General features: G+C 46.0%; 1 protein-coding gene across 5 annotated transcripts in view; it reads right to left on the reverse strand.

The window, feature by feature from the left end:
- The window catches only part of USP34 (ubiquitin specific peptidase 34), a 305,275-nt gene that overhangs the window by 175,104 nt on the left and 116,728 nt on the right, over nt 1–13,443 (reverse strand). For all 5 annotated transcript variants that reach the window (XM_077486073.1, XM_077486072.1, XM_077486074.1 and 2 more), the window contains one exon: nt 964–1,064. In XM_077486073.1, coding sequence (XP_077342199.1) covers nt 964–1,064 — 101 coding nt within the window. The remainder of the gene's footprint in view (nt 1–963; nt 1,065–13,443) is intronic.

A 13,443-nucleotide genomic window follows, 5' to 3' on the forward strand; every position in this document is an offset into this window, starting at 1 on the left:
AATGGCAGTGAAGTTGGTTTTATTTTGAAAAATCATTTGCAACTGTAGTGGGCTTAAAGACTAAAGATATTGGCACAAAACCGTTCTGTTATCCTAGAACCTGGAAGAAAAAATATCTGAAACCTGCCTGTAACTTTGTAGTTACAACTCTGAACAAAGGAATAAATTTATTTAGCAAGTATGATGCCAACAGCTATTCATAAGGAATAAGAGACAGAAGTTTAAACGGTTAGAAAAATTGAATCAAATAAAGAAAAATAGCCAGGGCCGTCTTTAATATTGATTGGACCCTGGGCAAAAATTTTCTTAGGGCCCCCCTCCCCCCATGCAATTTCGCTCTCCACCTTCTCTGAGACATACAATAAATATCAGCTAGACTTAAAATCAGTTTACTGTATCAGATCAGGCAGCGATTGTGATTGGTTGCCAGAGGTTACAGCATATCATTACTGCTCACTGACTGGTTGCTAGAGGTTACAGCACTCCTTAGGGCTCACTGATTAGTTGTTAGAAGTTACAGCACATTTCTGCTTGTTGATTGGCTGCTAAAGATTGCTGTACAGTAATACTGCTCACTGGTTGCTATAGGTTACAGTACATCTTCTCCTCACTGCGGGGGGGCATGATATACCTATGAATGCTGCCTTTATTTACATATCAATGTAGTTGGCCTCAGCTATTTACATATGCATGTCACTGCTATTTACATATGAATGCCAGTATTTACATGTAAACACAGGTCTGCAGGTGAGTCATCTGTACACAACAATAGGGCAGAGCTGGGCAGCATTAGTAGCAGCACAGGAGTAAAACTTAAAGGGAATGTAAACTGGGATAGTTGGCAAGTATGAGGCAGCTGCTTTGGGCCCCACAACAATGACAGGGCCCAGGGCAGTTGCCCCTTTTGCCCTGCCTTAAAGACGGCCCTGAAAATAGCAAGTCAAGTCAATTACATAATAATACCTGCATGTCCTTAAATCCGAGTTCATGAAGAGTTTTTTCATCGTAATCCGTTGTCAACTCATGACCAGATGAAATCATTCGAACAGGACCCATAAGACCACCTTTGGGGAAAAACAAATCCATCTAACTTTCTGCACTAGCAAGCCATTTATCAAAGTTTTCACAGCATGTAATACATACATAAATAAATCAACATTTGGTGATGCAAAACCTGCAGTAATTGGATAGAACCATACGGTCTGCTATTATAGGGACAGGGGGCCTCATTTTCTGTCCTACCTACTGTATATTGAATGACTTCTTTCAGAATATAAAAATATCTAGTCCTCAAACAGAATGGTCCTCAGGCACAAGTGCAATGTTAATTACCAAACCTGTAATAATGATTAACCACTTGAGGTGATGGGACTTGCTTTTTACGATTTTGCACTTCCTTTTGTTATTGAATGCAAACATTAAGGGCCCATTTGGTGTTAACTTGAATTGATTTATGTAACTGGGCTGCCTTAGAAAATAGATGCATGTAACATTTTTGGCAGGGAATCGAAACATGCATGCATTGGCAAGTTGTGTTGGGGTGCCTTTAGAATAAAAAGCCCTGCATAGTACCTATACATATTAAATGTATGCTACTGCAGAGCAATAGTGTGAATGGGCACCTTTAAAGTCCACTGTAGCAATGCTTTTCAATTGAAACAAACTTAAAAATGAATAAACACCATACAAATGTATTTATATTTAGACAGTCATACATATTTTTGTTTATTACAATTACTATATGCTCCCTTTAACCACTTTCAGACCGGACCATTTTGCTGGTAAATGACCAGAGGTCTTTTTACAATTTGGCACTGCGCTGCTTTAACTGGTAATTGCGCGGTCATGCAATGTTGTACCCAAACAAAATTTGCGTCCTTTTCTTCCCACAAATAGAGCTTTCTTTTGATGGTATTTGATTGCCTCTGCGATTTTTATTTTTTGCGATATAAACGTAAAAAGACCGCAAATTTTGAAAAAAATGATATTTTCTACTTTTTGTTATTAGAAAAATCCAATAAACTCAATTTTAGTCATACATTTAGGCCAAAATGTATTCAGCCACATGTCTTTGGTAAAAAAAAAGTCAATAATTGTATATTTATTGGTTTGCGCAAAAGTTGTCACATCTACAAACTAAGGTACGTTTTCTGGAATTTACGCAGCTTTTAGTTTACGACTGCCTATCTCATTTCTTGAGGTGCTAAAATGGCAGGGCAGTACAAAACCCCCCCAAATGACCCCATTTTGGAAAGTAGACCCCCTAAGGAAATTGATAAGTGGCATGTTGAGCCCATTGAATATTTTATTTTTTTGCCTCAAGCGATTGAATAATGACAAGAAATTTTTTTTTTTTTTTTTTTTTTTTTTTTTACACAAAGTTGTCACTAAATGATATATTGCTCACACATGCTATGGGCATATGTGAAATGACACCCCAAAATAAATTCTGCTGCTTCTCCTGAGTACGGGGATACCACATATGTGGGATTTTTTGGGAGCCTAGCCGCGTACGGGGCCCCGAAAACCAAGAACCGCCTTCAGGTTTTCTAAGGGCGTAAATATTTGACTTCACTCCTCACTACCTATTACAGTTTGGAAGGCCATAAAATGCCAAGATGGCACAAAACCCCCACAAATGACCCCATTTTAGAAAGTAGACACCCCAAGCTATTTGCTGAGAGGCATGTTGAGTCCATGGAATATTTTATATTTTGCCACAAGTTGCGGGAAAATTACAAACTTTTTTTTTTTTTTTTCACAAAGTTGTCACTAAATGATATATTGCTCACGCATGCTATGGGCATATGTGAAATTACACCCCAAAATAAATTCTGCTGCTTCTCCTGAGTACGGGGATACCACATATGTGGGACTTTTTGGGAGCCTAGCCGCGTACGGGGCCCCGAAAACCAAGCACCGCCTTCAGGCTTTCTAAGGGCGTTACAGTTTTGAAGGCCATAAAATGCCAAGATGGCACAAACCCCCCCCCCCCAAATGACCCCATTTTGGAAAGTAGACACCCCTAAATTTAGGGGTACACTAGTGAGACTAGGTAATAAATGGCGGGTGCCCTGAAACTATAAAAAAATAACTAACCAACCAGCGTCACCTGTAACAGTTATATGGTGATCACTGGTGAAAGGGTTAACTAGGGGGCAATCAGGGGGCTTTATGCGGTAGTATATGGGGGTCCCTGGCGCTATAAAAAGCTGCGGCGAACCTAAATACCTACCTGCCTAACTAGCGTCACCTGTGACACTAATACAGCGATCAGAAAAATGATCGCTTATTAGGCTGGGTTCACACTGGAGCGATGTGGGAACGCCACGAATGCGCGGCGGGTTCCCGCATCACATGCCTCCCGGCGGCAGTTCACACTGCCCTATGCGAACTGCTGGGAGTGTCAGTGAAATGTTAATGACACCCCCAGATCAGTTCGCATATCGCAGTGCGATCTGCAAACTCAGATCGCATGGTGTGAACACCCATGCGATCCGATTCTGCTGCGGACCAAAAAAAGGGTCCCGTGCGAGTTTGCGGCGGGTGCGACACGAATTCAGCCATACTATCTGTATGGCTGAACTCGAATCGCACAGAGATTGGATGTGATTTGCACTGCAGTGCGGTGCGAATCACATCCGTTCTCATAAACTGCTGCAATGTGAACCCAGCCTTAGTGACACTGGCGACGGGGGGTGATCACGGGGTTAAACCTTTATTGGGGGGGTTAGGGGGGTACCTTAGAACTAAAGGGGGCTAACCCTAACTGCCCTAACAGTTATTACAGTCACAAATGACACCCGCTGGGTGATCAGGGGGTTAAACCTTTATTAGGTAATAAATGGCGGGTGCCCTGAAACTATAAAAAAATAACTAACCAACCAGCGTCACCTGTAACAGTTATATGGTGATCACTGGTGAAAGGGTTAACTAGGGGGCAATCAGGGGGCTTTATGCGGTAGTATATGGGGGTCCCTGGCACTATAAAAAGCTGCGGCGAACCTAAATACCTACCTGCCTAACTAGCGTCACCTGTGACACTAATACAGCGATCAGAAAAATGATCGCTTATTAGGCTGGGTTCACACTGGAGTGATGCGGGAACGCCACGAATCCGCGGCGGGTTCCCGCATCGCATGCCTCCCGGCGGCAGTTCACACTGCCCTATGCGAACTGCTGGGAGTGTCAGTGAAATGTTAATGACACCCCCAGATCAGTTCGCATATCGCAGTGCGATCTGCAAACTCGGATCGCATGGTGTGAACACCCATGCGATCCGATTCTATTGCGGACCAAAAAAAGGGTCCCGTGCGAATTTGCGGCGGGTGCGGCGAATGGCTGAACTCGAATCGCACAGAGATCGGATGTGATTTGCACTGCAGTGCGGTGCAAATCACATTCGTTCTCATAAACCGCTGCAATGTGAACCCAGCCTTAGTGACACTGGCGATGGGGGGTGATCACGGGGTTAAACCTTTATTGGGGGGTTAGGGGGGTACATTAGAACTAAAGGGGGCTAACCCTAACTGCCCTAACAGTTATTACAGTCACAAATGACACCAATGCAAAAAAAAAAAAAAAAATGGACATTGGTGTCACTGTGACTGGGGGGCAGGGGTAATTGGGGGGGTGATCGGGGGGGTGTGAGTGTGCCTGGCATGTTCTACTGTGTAGTGTCGTGTTGGTGCAACTCACCGATCCTCTCTCCTCGGTGTCGGAACGAAAAATACTGACACGGAGGAGAGATTACATCACTTCCTCTCCTGTGTTTACATTACAGGAGAGGAAGTGATGTCACGAAAACTTTCTATTCGTCGATCGTGCGATCGCGAGGGGGTGGCCATGAATGAATGGCCGTCCCCTCGTCCGGGATCGCTCCCGAACGAATACCGACCGCCGCGGGCACCGGGCGGGGGCCCGATCGGGCCCCCGACCCGCGGGAAGGCAGGGACGTACATGTACGCCCATATGCCTGCCCGTGCCATTCTGTCGACGTACATCGTCGTGCGGCGGTCGGGAAGTGGTTAAGGTACTAGAAAACAGAAGATTTGACTTTGGTATAATTCCTGCCACAGCTGCAAAGCATCGCAGCAAGTGTACAACCCTGGCTTCTGCCTTTGCAGGTAAAGGGAGAATAGTTTGGGAGTTGTAAAAAAAAAAACCACACATCAACTACATTGCTTTACTGCCCCCTAACCTCACGTGTGAATGAGCTCTTGAGACTGAACATATGTTTCAAAGGGTGCCTTGACTGAAAAAAAAAAAGGGGTAATAAAGTGCCACCTTGAAGTCAAAAGCTGCATCCTCAGAACAGTAGACATTCACCTGGTAAAATATTTGAAAAGGTAGGAACAGAAGGCCGGGTGGCCTGTTGGGAGACAGAGGCTTGGCGCTTAAAGGCACAGGATACTCCAACTGATCTGGTGAAGTAGGCACTAAACCGCGCAGTAGGGGGTATTTGTTTTTGAACTCTTGTAATCAAATCCCTTATACACTGGGTTTTGAAACAAAAAGCCCCATAAGAGGTCCAATGGAAAGAACAAACAGGAAATCTGTCTAATTGAAGCAGTACCATTAGGCTTCCTTTGGATTAGGGTTTCCCCAACTAGGTTTCCTCCTGAGGTTTCTAAGTGTTCCCTGTAAATTTCTGCTTCTCAGGTAAGTTACCAAGTGATCAGTAAGGGGCATGTTCTTCCTTCTGACCACCATGCTAATGTGCTGTAAGCTGGGGGTATAGTAACAAGTGGCAGAGGTTCCCTAAGATCTGAAATTTGTTTCAAGGGTTCCTCCATGTTAAAAATACTGAGATGCTGCTTTGAAATCTTGGGAGCAGGTGTTCTGGCATATTCAGTCTGGCCATCATTTAGTGTCCGCCCCGTACTGCGCAGCGCTAGCGCAGTACGGAGCAGAAGAAGCTTCGGAAAATCTCAGAAGATGAACACCGCCTACGCCGTGAGTCGAGGTGGTAGCCCCACCATCCAAGCGGACATAGGGCTGTGAAAATTAGAGGGCCCCCTCACGGGCTTGCCGCGCTTCGGGCTCGGCTCTTTTATATTCCTACTCTATGTCCACTTGGATGGTGGGGCTAGAACCTGGACTCACGGCGCAGGCGCTGTTCATCTTCGGCTATTTTCGGAATCTGTGTGCGCTGTGTACTGCCTCCAGCTAACAACTGCACTATTTTCTTCATTAGCGCATCTCCCACAGCTATTACCCTTCTGTATAACTTGACCCTCCCTCCTAGATTGTAAGCTCTAACGAGCAGGGCCCTCTGATTCCCCCTGTCTTGAATTGTATTGTAATGTGTGCCCTAATGTTGTAAAGTGCTGTGTAAACTGTTGGCGCTATATAAATCCTGTAAAATAATAATAGGCTTGCAAAAGTGTATATAAATGCAAGCTCTACAATTGTTAGACAAGTCAGATAGGAGCTCATAAGGCTAAACTCTGTGTATGCTGCCCTATTGCAAGGGTCATAGAGGTCAGAACCAATGAGCAAATATCTGTCCTTAACTTGTCTCCTCGTACGAGTCAGAGAAGACTTCTTAACTTGTTCCAGAGTGTGGTCTCAGGTGAATTTCCCTCACAAACTTGGTCAACCTGGAACCCAGAACTCTGTGAGGGGGGCCGGACCACTGGTCGATCGACTGATCCCCAAAAAATTGGCAGAAAAGACGCATTCTGGTTCAAGGTGAGAACAATTCATAATTGTTTCAATTTGGTTAGGGAATAAGAATACCTATATCCAATATGCCTCCATTGTAAGAAACTGTATAAATTAGACCTGTATGTTGTACTACTTTGAACATAAACCCGTACGTTATCAGCTGTTAATAAACCTGCATTGCTGAAGTTCTGCCTGGTTCGATACTTTACTATTCTACTTCACTCCTGCTACTGTCAGTCAAATCCTCTGAGGAGGGGGTGGGGTGTCAGAGCCTAGCAAAGTTGTGGCCAAAAGACAGCTACAGCACTGGCTTAAAATGCCGGGAGTGCCTCATCAGTGTCAATTATCAGTGCTGCCCACCAGTGCCATCTTATCGTTCCCATCAGTGCTAGCTCTCCATGTCACCTATCAGTGCCGCCCATCAGTGAAGGAGAAAATGTACCCGTTTGAAAAATTTTATAACAAAATATGAAAAATGTTTTCAAAATATTCTGAATTTTTTGTTGGTTTAGCAAAAAAAAAAAAAATCCAGTGGGGATTAAATACCACCAAAAGAAAGCTCTATTTGTGTGAAAAAAATGTCATATGGGTACAGTGTTGCATAACCACGCAATTGACACTCAAAGTAAGAGCGCTGAAAACTGGCCTGCGCAGGAAGGGAGCTCTGTGCAGCGGATTTGCACAGAGCAGCCTAGATCCTTCTCGGGCCCCTCCAGGCCCCTCCCTCTTGTCGAGTGCCCCCACAGCAAGCATCCCAAGCTGAGCCGCAGCTCTGCGTGTCCATTCAGACATGGAGCCTCTATTCAGACCCACCTCCTCTCTCCCCAGATTGGCTAACTGACTTTGATCGACAGCAGTGGTAGCCAATAACGTCACTACTGTGTCTCAGCCAATTGAGGGGAGAGTTCTGGATGGCCGAGCCACTCTTGCACATCGCTGGATCGAGATGGAGCTCAGTTAGGCATTAGGGGACTGCTGCACAATGAAGATTTTTCTTATCTTCATGCATAGAACTCAGCTTTTCTCCAAGCGTCTTCCAGTGCAGCCCATGAGACGATGAGCCAGAACTTACCAGTCTAGGGAGGGACAATTGCCTGAAGGACCTTATGACCAAATGCCTGCTCCAGAGCAGATAGGAGATCCAGGCGACAATGTTTAACCACTTGAGATCCGCGCTATTGCCAAATGACGGCATTAGCGCGGATCTACTTTTCCGGGACTACGTCTATTGACGTCGTCCCGGTTACGAGCGGCCTGCGCGCCCCGAGGGGCGCGCGTGGCGCGCTCTGTGATCGGCGAGTCAACGAGACTCGCCTGATCATCGATCCGTGCAAGGGGTCGATCCCGACCCCTTATCACGTGATCAGCTGTCAGCCAATGACAGCTGATCATGTGACAGAACGGAGCCGGTAATCGGTTATTATTCCTCCTCGCGCTGACAGCGCGAGGAGAGAAAAAAAAAGCCGATCACGGCCAGCAATACAGCTGACCACGTGCCTCCTGCCAGTGCCCACCTGCCCACCGCAGTGCCATCCTGAATGAAAGTAAGTGCCCCCCATCAGTGCCACCCAGCAGTGCCCATAGTGCCCACAGCGCCACCCACAGTGCCACCCAGCAGTGCCACAATCTTCCTTAAAGGTGCTGCACCCCAGTGCCGCCCAGCAGTGCCGCCCATCAGTGCCGCCCATCAGTGCCCAGCAGTGCCACCTATCAGAGCCACCTATCAGTGCCCATCAGTCCCATCTATCAGTGGTACCTATCAGTGCCCATCCGTGCCACTTATCTGTGCCACCCATACATGCCATCTTATCTGTGCCCATCTTTGCCCATCAGTGCCGCCTTATCTGTGCCTATTAGTGCCACCTTAACTATGCCTATCAGTGCCCACCAGTGCAGCCTATCAGTGCCCACCAATGCAGCCCATCAGTGCCCACCAATGCAGCCCATCAGTGCCCACCAATGCAGCCCATCAGTGCCCACCAATGCAGCCCATCAGTGCCCACCAATGCAGCCCATCAGTGCCCACCAATGCAGCCATCAGTGCCGCCTAATCAGCGCACTTCAATGAAGGAGAAAAATGACCCGTTTGCAAAATTGTATAACAAACTATTAAAACATGATTTTTTTTTTTTTTTTTTGCATCTTTTTTTGTTTGTTTAGCAAAAAATAAAACTCCGAGCTGTAACTAAATACCACCAAAAGAAAGCTCTATTTGTGGGAAAAAAAATGATAAAAATTTCATTTGGGTACAGTGTTGTATGCCCGCGCAATTGTCATTCAAAGTGCATCAGCGCTGAAAGCTGAAAATTGGTCTGGGACTGAGGGGGGTTTAAGTGCCCAGTAAGCAAGTGGTTAATGAAGGTCGAATAACTGGACCATGTGGCAGCCCTGAAAATTAGTTCCATGTGGCAGCACAAGACGCAGACAAGGCTCTTGTTGAGTGTGTAGCAACAAAAGGTGGAGGTACTTCTCTAATTTTGTAAGTTTCAGAGATAGCTTGCTTTATCCATCTAGCCAATGTGGCTTTAGATGCACGTTTTCCCTTGTGTGTTCCTGAACAAACAAGGCATGTTTTTCTAAAGGTCTTTGTGACCTCAAGATAGACAAGGAGAATGCTTCTCACGTCTAAAAACGAAACTTTCCTTTCTTGGTTGCTCTGTGGCGAACCTACAAAAGGTTTGTCCTGAGATCTGTGGAATGTACTAGCCACCTTAGGCAAAAAACCTGGATCAGTTCTCAAAACAACTCGATCCTCAAAAACCGTGAGGAAAGGTTCCCTCACTGATAGGGCCTGTAACTCACTTACCCTACGAGCTGAGGTGATTGCTACAAGAAAAATTGTTTTTAATCTAAGTAACTTAACTGAAATATCCTCTAGGGCAGTGATGGCGAACCGTGGCACCCCAGATGTTTTGGAACTACATTTCCCATGATGCTTATGCACTCTGCAGTGTAGTAGAGCATCATGGGAAATGTAGTTCCAAAACATCTGGAGTGCCAAGGTTTGCCATCACTGCTCTAGGGGCTCAAAAGGAAATTCAACCAGAGCTTGAAGCACCAGGAACAGGTCCCAAGTTGGACAAGTTCTCATCAATACTGGCCTAGCCCTAGAAATTGATTTGAAAAATCTAGCTATAGTGGGATTTTCCAGATTAAACTGGAGGAAAACACGGATAGCTGCCGCCTGTACCTTTAAGGTATTAACTGAAAGACCTTTGTCGACACCCTCTTGAAAAAAATCCAAAATTGAAGGAACATCATGAGTTAATCTTTGATTTTCAGATAACCGCAAGTTACATTTTTTCCAAGGTTTTTTTGCAAACCTTGGAATATATGGATCTAGTGATTGGTTTTCTGCAATTTACCAGAGTATTGACTACTTTGTCAGAGAACCCTTGGGCACTCAGTATCTTTTCTTCAGATACCAAGCCGTCAAGCTTAAGGAAACCACCTGTGGGCGTGACACTGGACCTTGTGATAGGAAGTCTTCTTTCTTCAGAAGACTCAGTGGAGACTCCAAGACCAGAGTCTGTAGCAGGGAAAACCATGGCCTCTTGGGCCAGAAAGGGGCAATTAGGATAAGATCTGTTTCTTCTAGAAGAAACTTTGAGGACTTCCGGAATAAGTTTGATCGGCGGGAAGGCGCAACCGAGGCCGAATGGCTACGGATTCACCAGAGCATCAATCCCCAATGATTGATCTGCTGGGTTCAGATAAAAACTTCTCTGTCTTGTGATTGTTCCGATTTGCAAACAGGTCCACTTCTGGACAACCCCATCTGTTGGTGAGATCCGCAAAGACTTCGGAATGAAGGGACCAATTGTCTCGCTCTACCCGGTAGCAGCTGAGATAATCTGCGAGACAGTTTTGTGTCCCCTTCAGGTGCACTGCTGTAATTGAGGCTAGATTCCCCCCTTCTGCCCATGATAAAATCTCCTAGGCAATAGATTTGGAAAAGTATCCAACTCCTCGTACCTCCCTATTTGTTGAGGTAGGCAACAGTCAGAATAATTATTTCCGTCTGTAATGTCTGCAAGGCTCTCTGAACTGCTAGCTCTGATTCAATGAAGCTCTTGTTTCCCTCGAGGACCATTCTCCCTGTGCTACTGTGCTGCTGAGGTGGGCTCCCCATCCCCAGGAACTCGCATCTGTAGTGATCCTTTGGGATATAGGAATGGACAATGAAAGACCTCTTTTAGGTGCAGCTTTGTCCTCCACCACCAAAAGCTTCTTTTTACCCACCAGGGTAAAAAGACCCTCGATTCCAGGAAACTTACGTCTCCGTCCAAGATCCTTAGTAGCAAAGGCTGTAATGGGCATTGATGAAATCTTGCCCATGGCACTGTGGGAAAGCACAAGGTCATCAGACCCACTGCTCTTGAAACCTCTCTAAGCTGGACCAGCTGATTAGTCTGTAAGGCTGACATTGTTTGCATCATTTTTGAGACCTTCTCCAGCGGGAGAAAAACTGTTTGGTCTACTGAGCAAACGTCGTACCACAGATATGTCACTTTCTGGGCTGAAATTAAGGAAGACTTTTCTTTGTTTATTAACCAGTCTAGGGAATGAAGGAAGACTGGTACAGTCTGGAGATCCACTAATAACTTCTGGCATGACTACCACTATTAGGAGGTCGTCCAGGTAAGGGATAATAGTTATCGCCTTTAACCTTAGTGGAGCCAGCGCCTCTCCCAACACTTTTGTAAAAATGCATGTGGTTGAGGACAGACCAAATGGGCTCGAAAATGAAAGTGCTGAATCTCTGTTCCCATCTTGACTGCTAGCCTCAATCTTTGTAAGGATGGATAGGGATGTGCAGATAAGCATCCCTCAAATCCAAAGTGGCCATGAAGCAGTTTGGGTAAAGCAGGTTTTTGATTGTGATCATCTCCATACGAAAGTGCTTGTATCTGATTGAACGGTTTAGAGACCGAAGGTTCAGGGTAAGCCGATACTTTCCTGGTGGCTTTCGGATGACAAATAGGAATAAAACCTTGCCCTGATCTGACCAGGGATCAGTACTTTTTGATCTAACAAGTCTCCAATTTGGAGACCCAGAGCCCTCGCTGTTTCCCCAATCTTGGGGAGGGAAGGTGACCAATAATCGCTCTGGTGGTTGGCGAGAAAATTCCAGCCTGTACCCATTGATCCCTATGTCTAGGATGAAAGGATTTTAGGTGACTGCTGCCCATTGTGGGAGAAAGGCCTTCAATCTTCCTCCCACTGGGAGACACGAGTCACTGTGGCTTGGCGGGTTGTTGAGGAGGATTAAAGAAGACGCCCCCTCTACCCCTGCCTTTGTGCCCTGTCCAATGTTTTTTAGGCCCATTGTCCTTTTCTCTAGGACTCTGCTGCCTACTTTGGCCACAAAAAAAAAAAAAAAAAAAAAAAAAACTTCTAGCTGTCAGCTTTTTCTTTTTCTCTGGAAAATCCTTGTTTCTATCGGCTGTGCGTTCCAGAGCCTCCTGCAGTCCTGGGCCAAAAAAATAATCACCTGTTAAGGGAAGCCCACATAGGCGCAACTTTGAGGCAGCATCACCTGACCAGGTTCTGGCCGAAATTCACTAAGGATATCCCCTCTTTTATCCATCGGTCCCCAAGCATGCCCATATCGTCAAACGCTAGGTCTGAGTTTTTTTTTTTTTTAAACCTTTGAAAGACATGCGTCTTAACTTAGGATTTTTGTTCCACGGCTGCGCGGTTTCAAATGGAAACCTCCTTTTTAGGTTACTAGAAAAGAAAAGGTTCTCTCTCTGGATTTTCCCGCTCCAAGGGAACTATGCACTGGAAAAACTCTAGACTTTTTCTTATGCAAACCCTTGTACATAAGATCATGTTTAGACAATTGTACCCTCTCCTCTTCCAACTCAAGTGTTGTATAGATAGCCTTTTATTAAGTCATCAATATCTTCTGAAGGTAACTGAGCCCCTTGTGGATTCTCTATCCCTGGGCCCTATATCCGACCCTGATTCTTCCAGAGAAGAACGGGTAAAACTGGCTTCAGCCTCAGAGTCTTCCTTCGCCACAATCTGTTGTGGAGCACTACCGACTGAGGCCCTAATTGGAGACGGACCCTCTGTGGGAGCCTGAAGCTTTTCAATTAAGAGAGTTTTAAATGAGCTAAAGGTAGACGCAATCTCATCCCTAACAGAAGTCAGCATTTTCTGACAGGAGGCTACCAGGTCATCCTTTACCAGCCCTTCTTTACAGGTGCGGCAAACTGCTTTGCTGCATGAGTAGCTCAATTTGTTTGCGCATCCACTGCCTGTGCGGGTACTGCAGAAGGATCCATCCTGCCCCTCTGGTAGTCCACAGCCTCTGCTGCTTCTTCACCATTCAAACGCCAGCAGCCAGCATCCCCTGTTCACGCAGTTTATGGAGACCGGAACCAGCAACTTTGGCGCCCGAGGATGACTTCATATGCCCCAGAAGTGCCCCTCGCTGGATACTTCCTGTGGGCCAGCTTGTAGCGCAGTAGCCCCCCTCGAACGCCACGGCTTCCTCTTTCCCCTGAACATACAAGCCAGCGCTATGGGGCCCAACATCAGCATGGTCCTGGTCCTCTCCAGGCACTGAGAACAGGGGACAGCCACACAACCAACTTCCCTAGTGGAGATGCTGCTTCTGGCAGAGGAGAAAGGTCAGTGATACACCCCAAACAGCCATTAGAGCCCCTGCTCATGAGACCTAGGGGTCCAGGTTCCAGGAACATGTTACCCTCTGTCCGGAGGAAACACTAATAATTGATATGGGGCCTGGAGAACCGCCCTTTT

The sequence above is a fragment of the Lithobates pipiens genome, unplaced genomic scaffold, assembly GCF_037356315.1.
Source record: "Lithobates pipiens isolate NorthernLeopardFrog02 unplaced genomic scaffold, aLitPip1_a1.2 Scaffold_18, whole genome shotgun sequence".
Classification (NCBI taxonomy): Eukaryota; Metazoa; Chordata; class Amphibia; order Anura; family Ranidae; genus Lithobates; species Lithobates pipiens.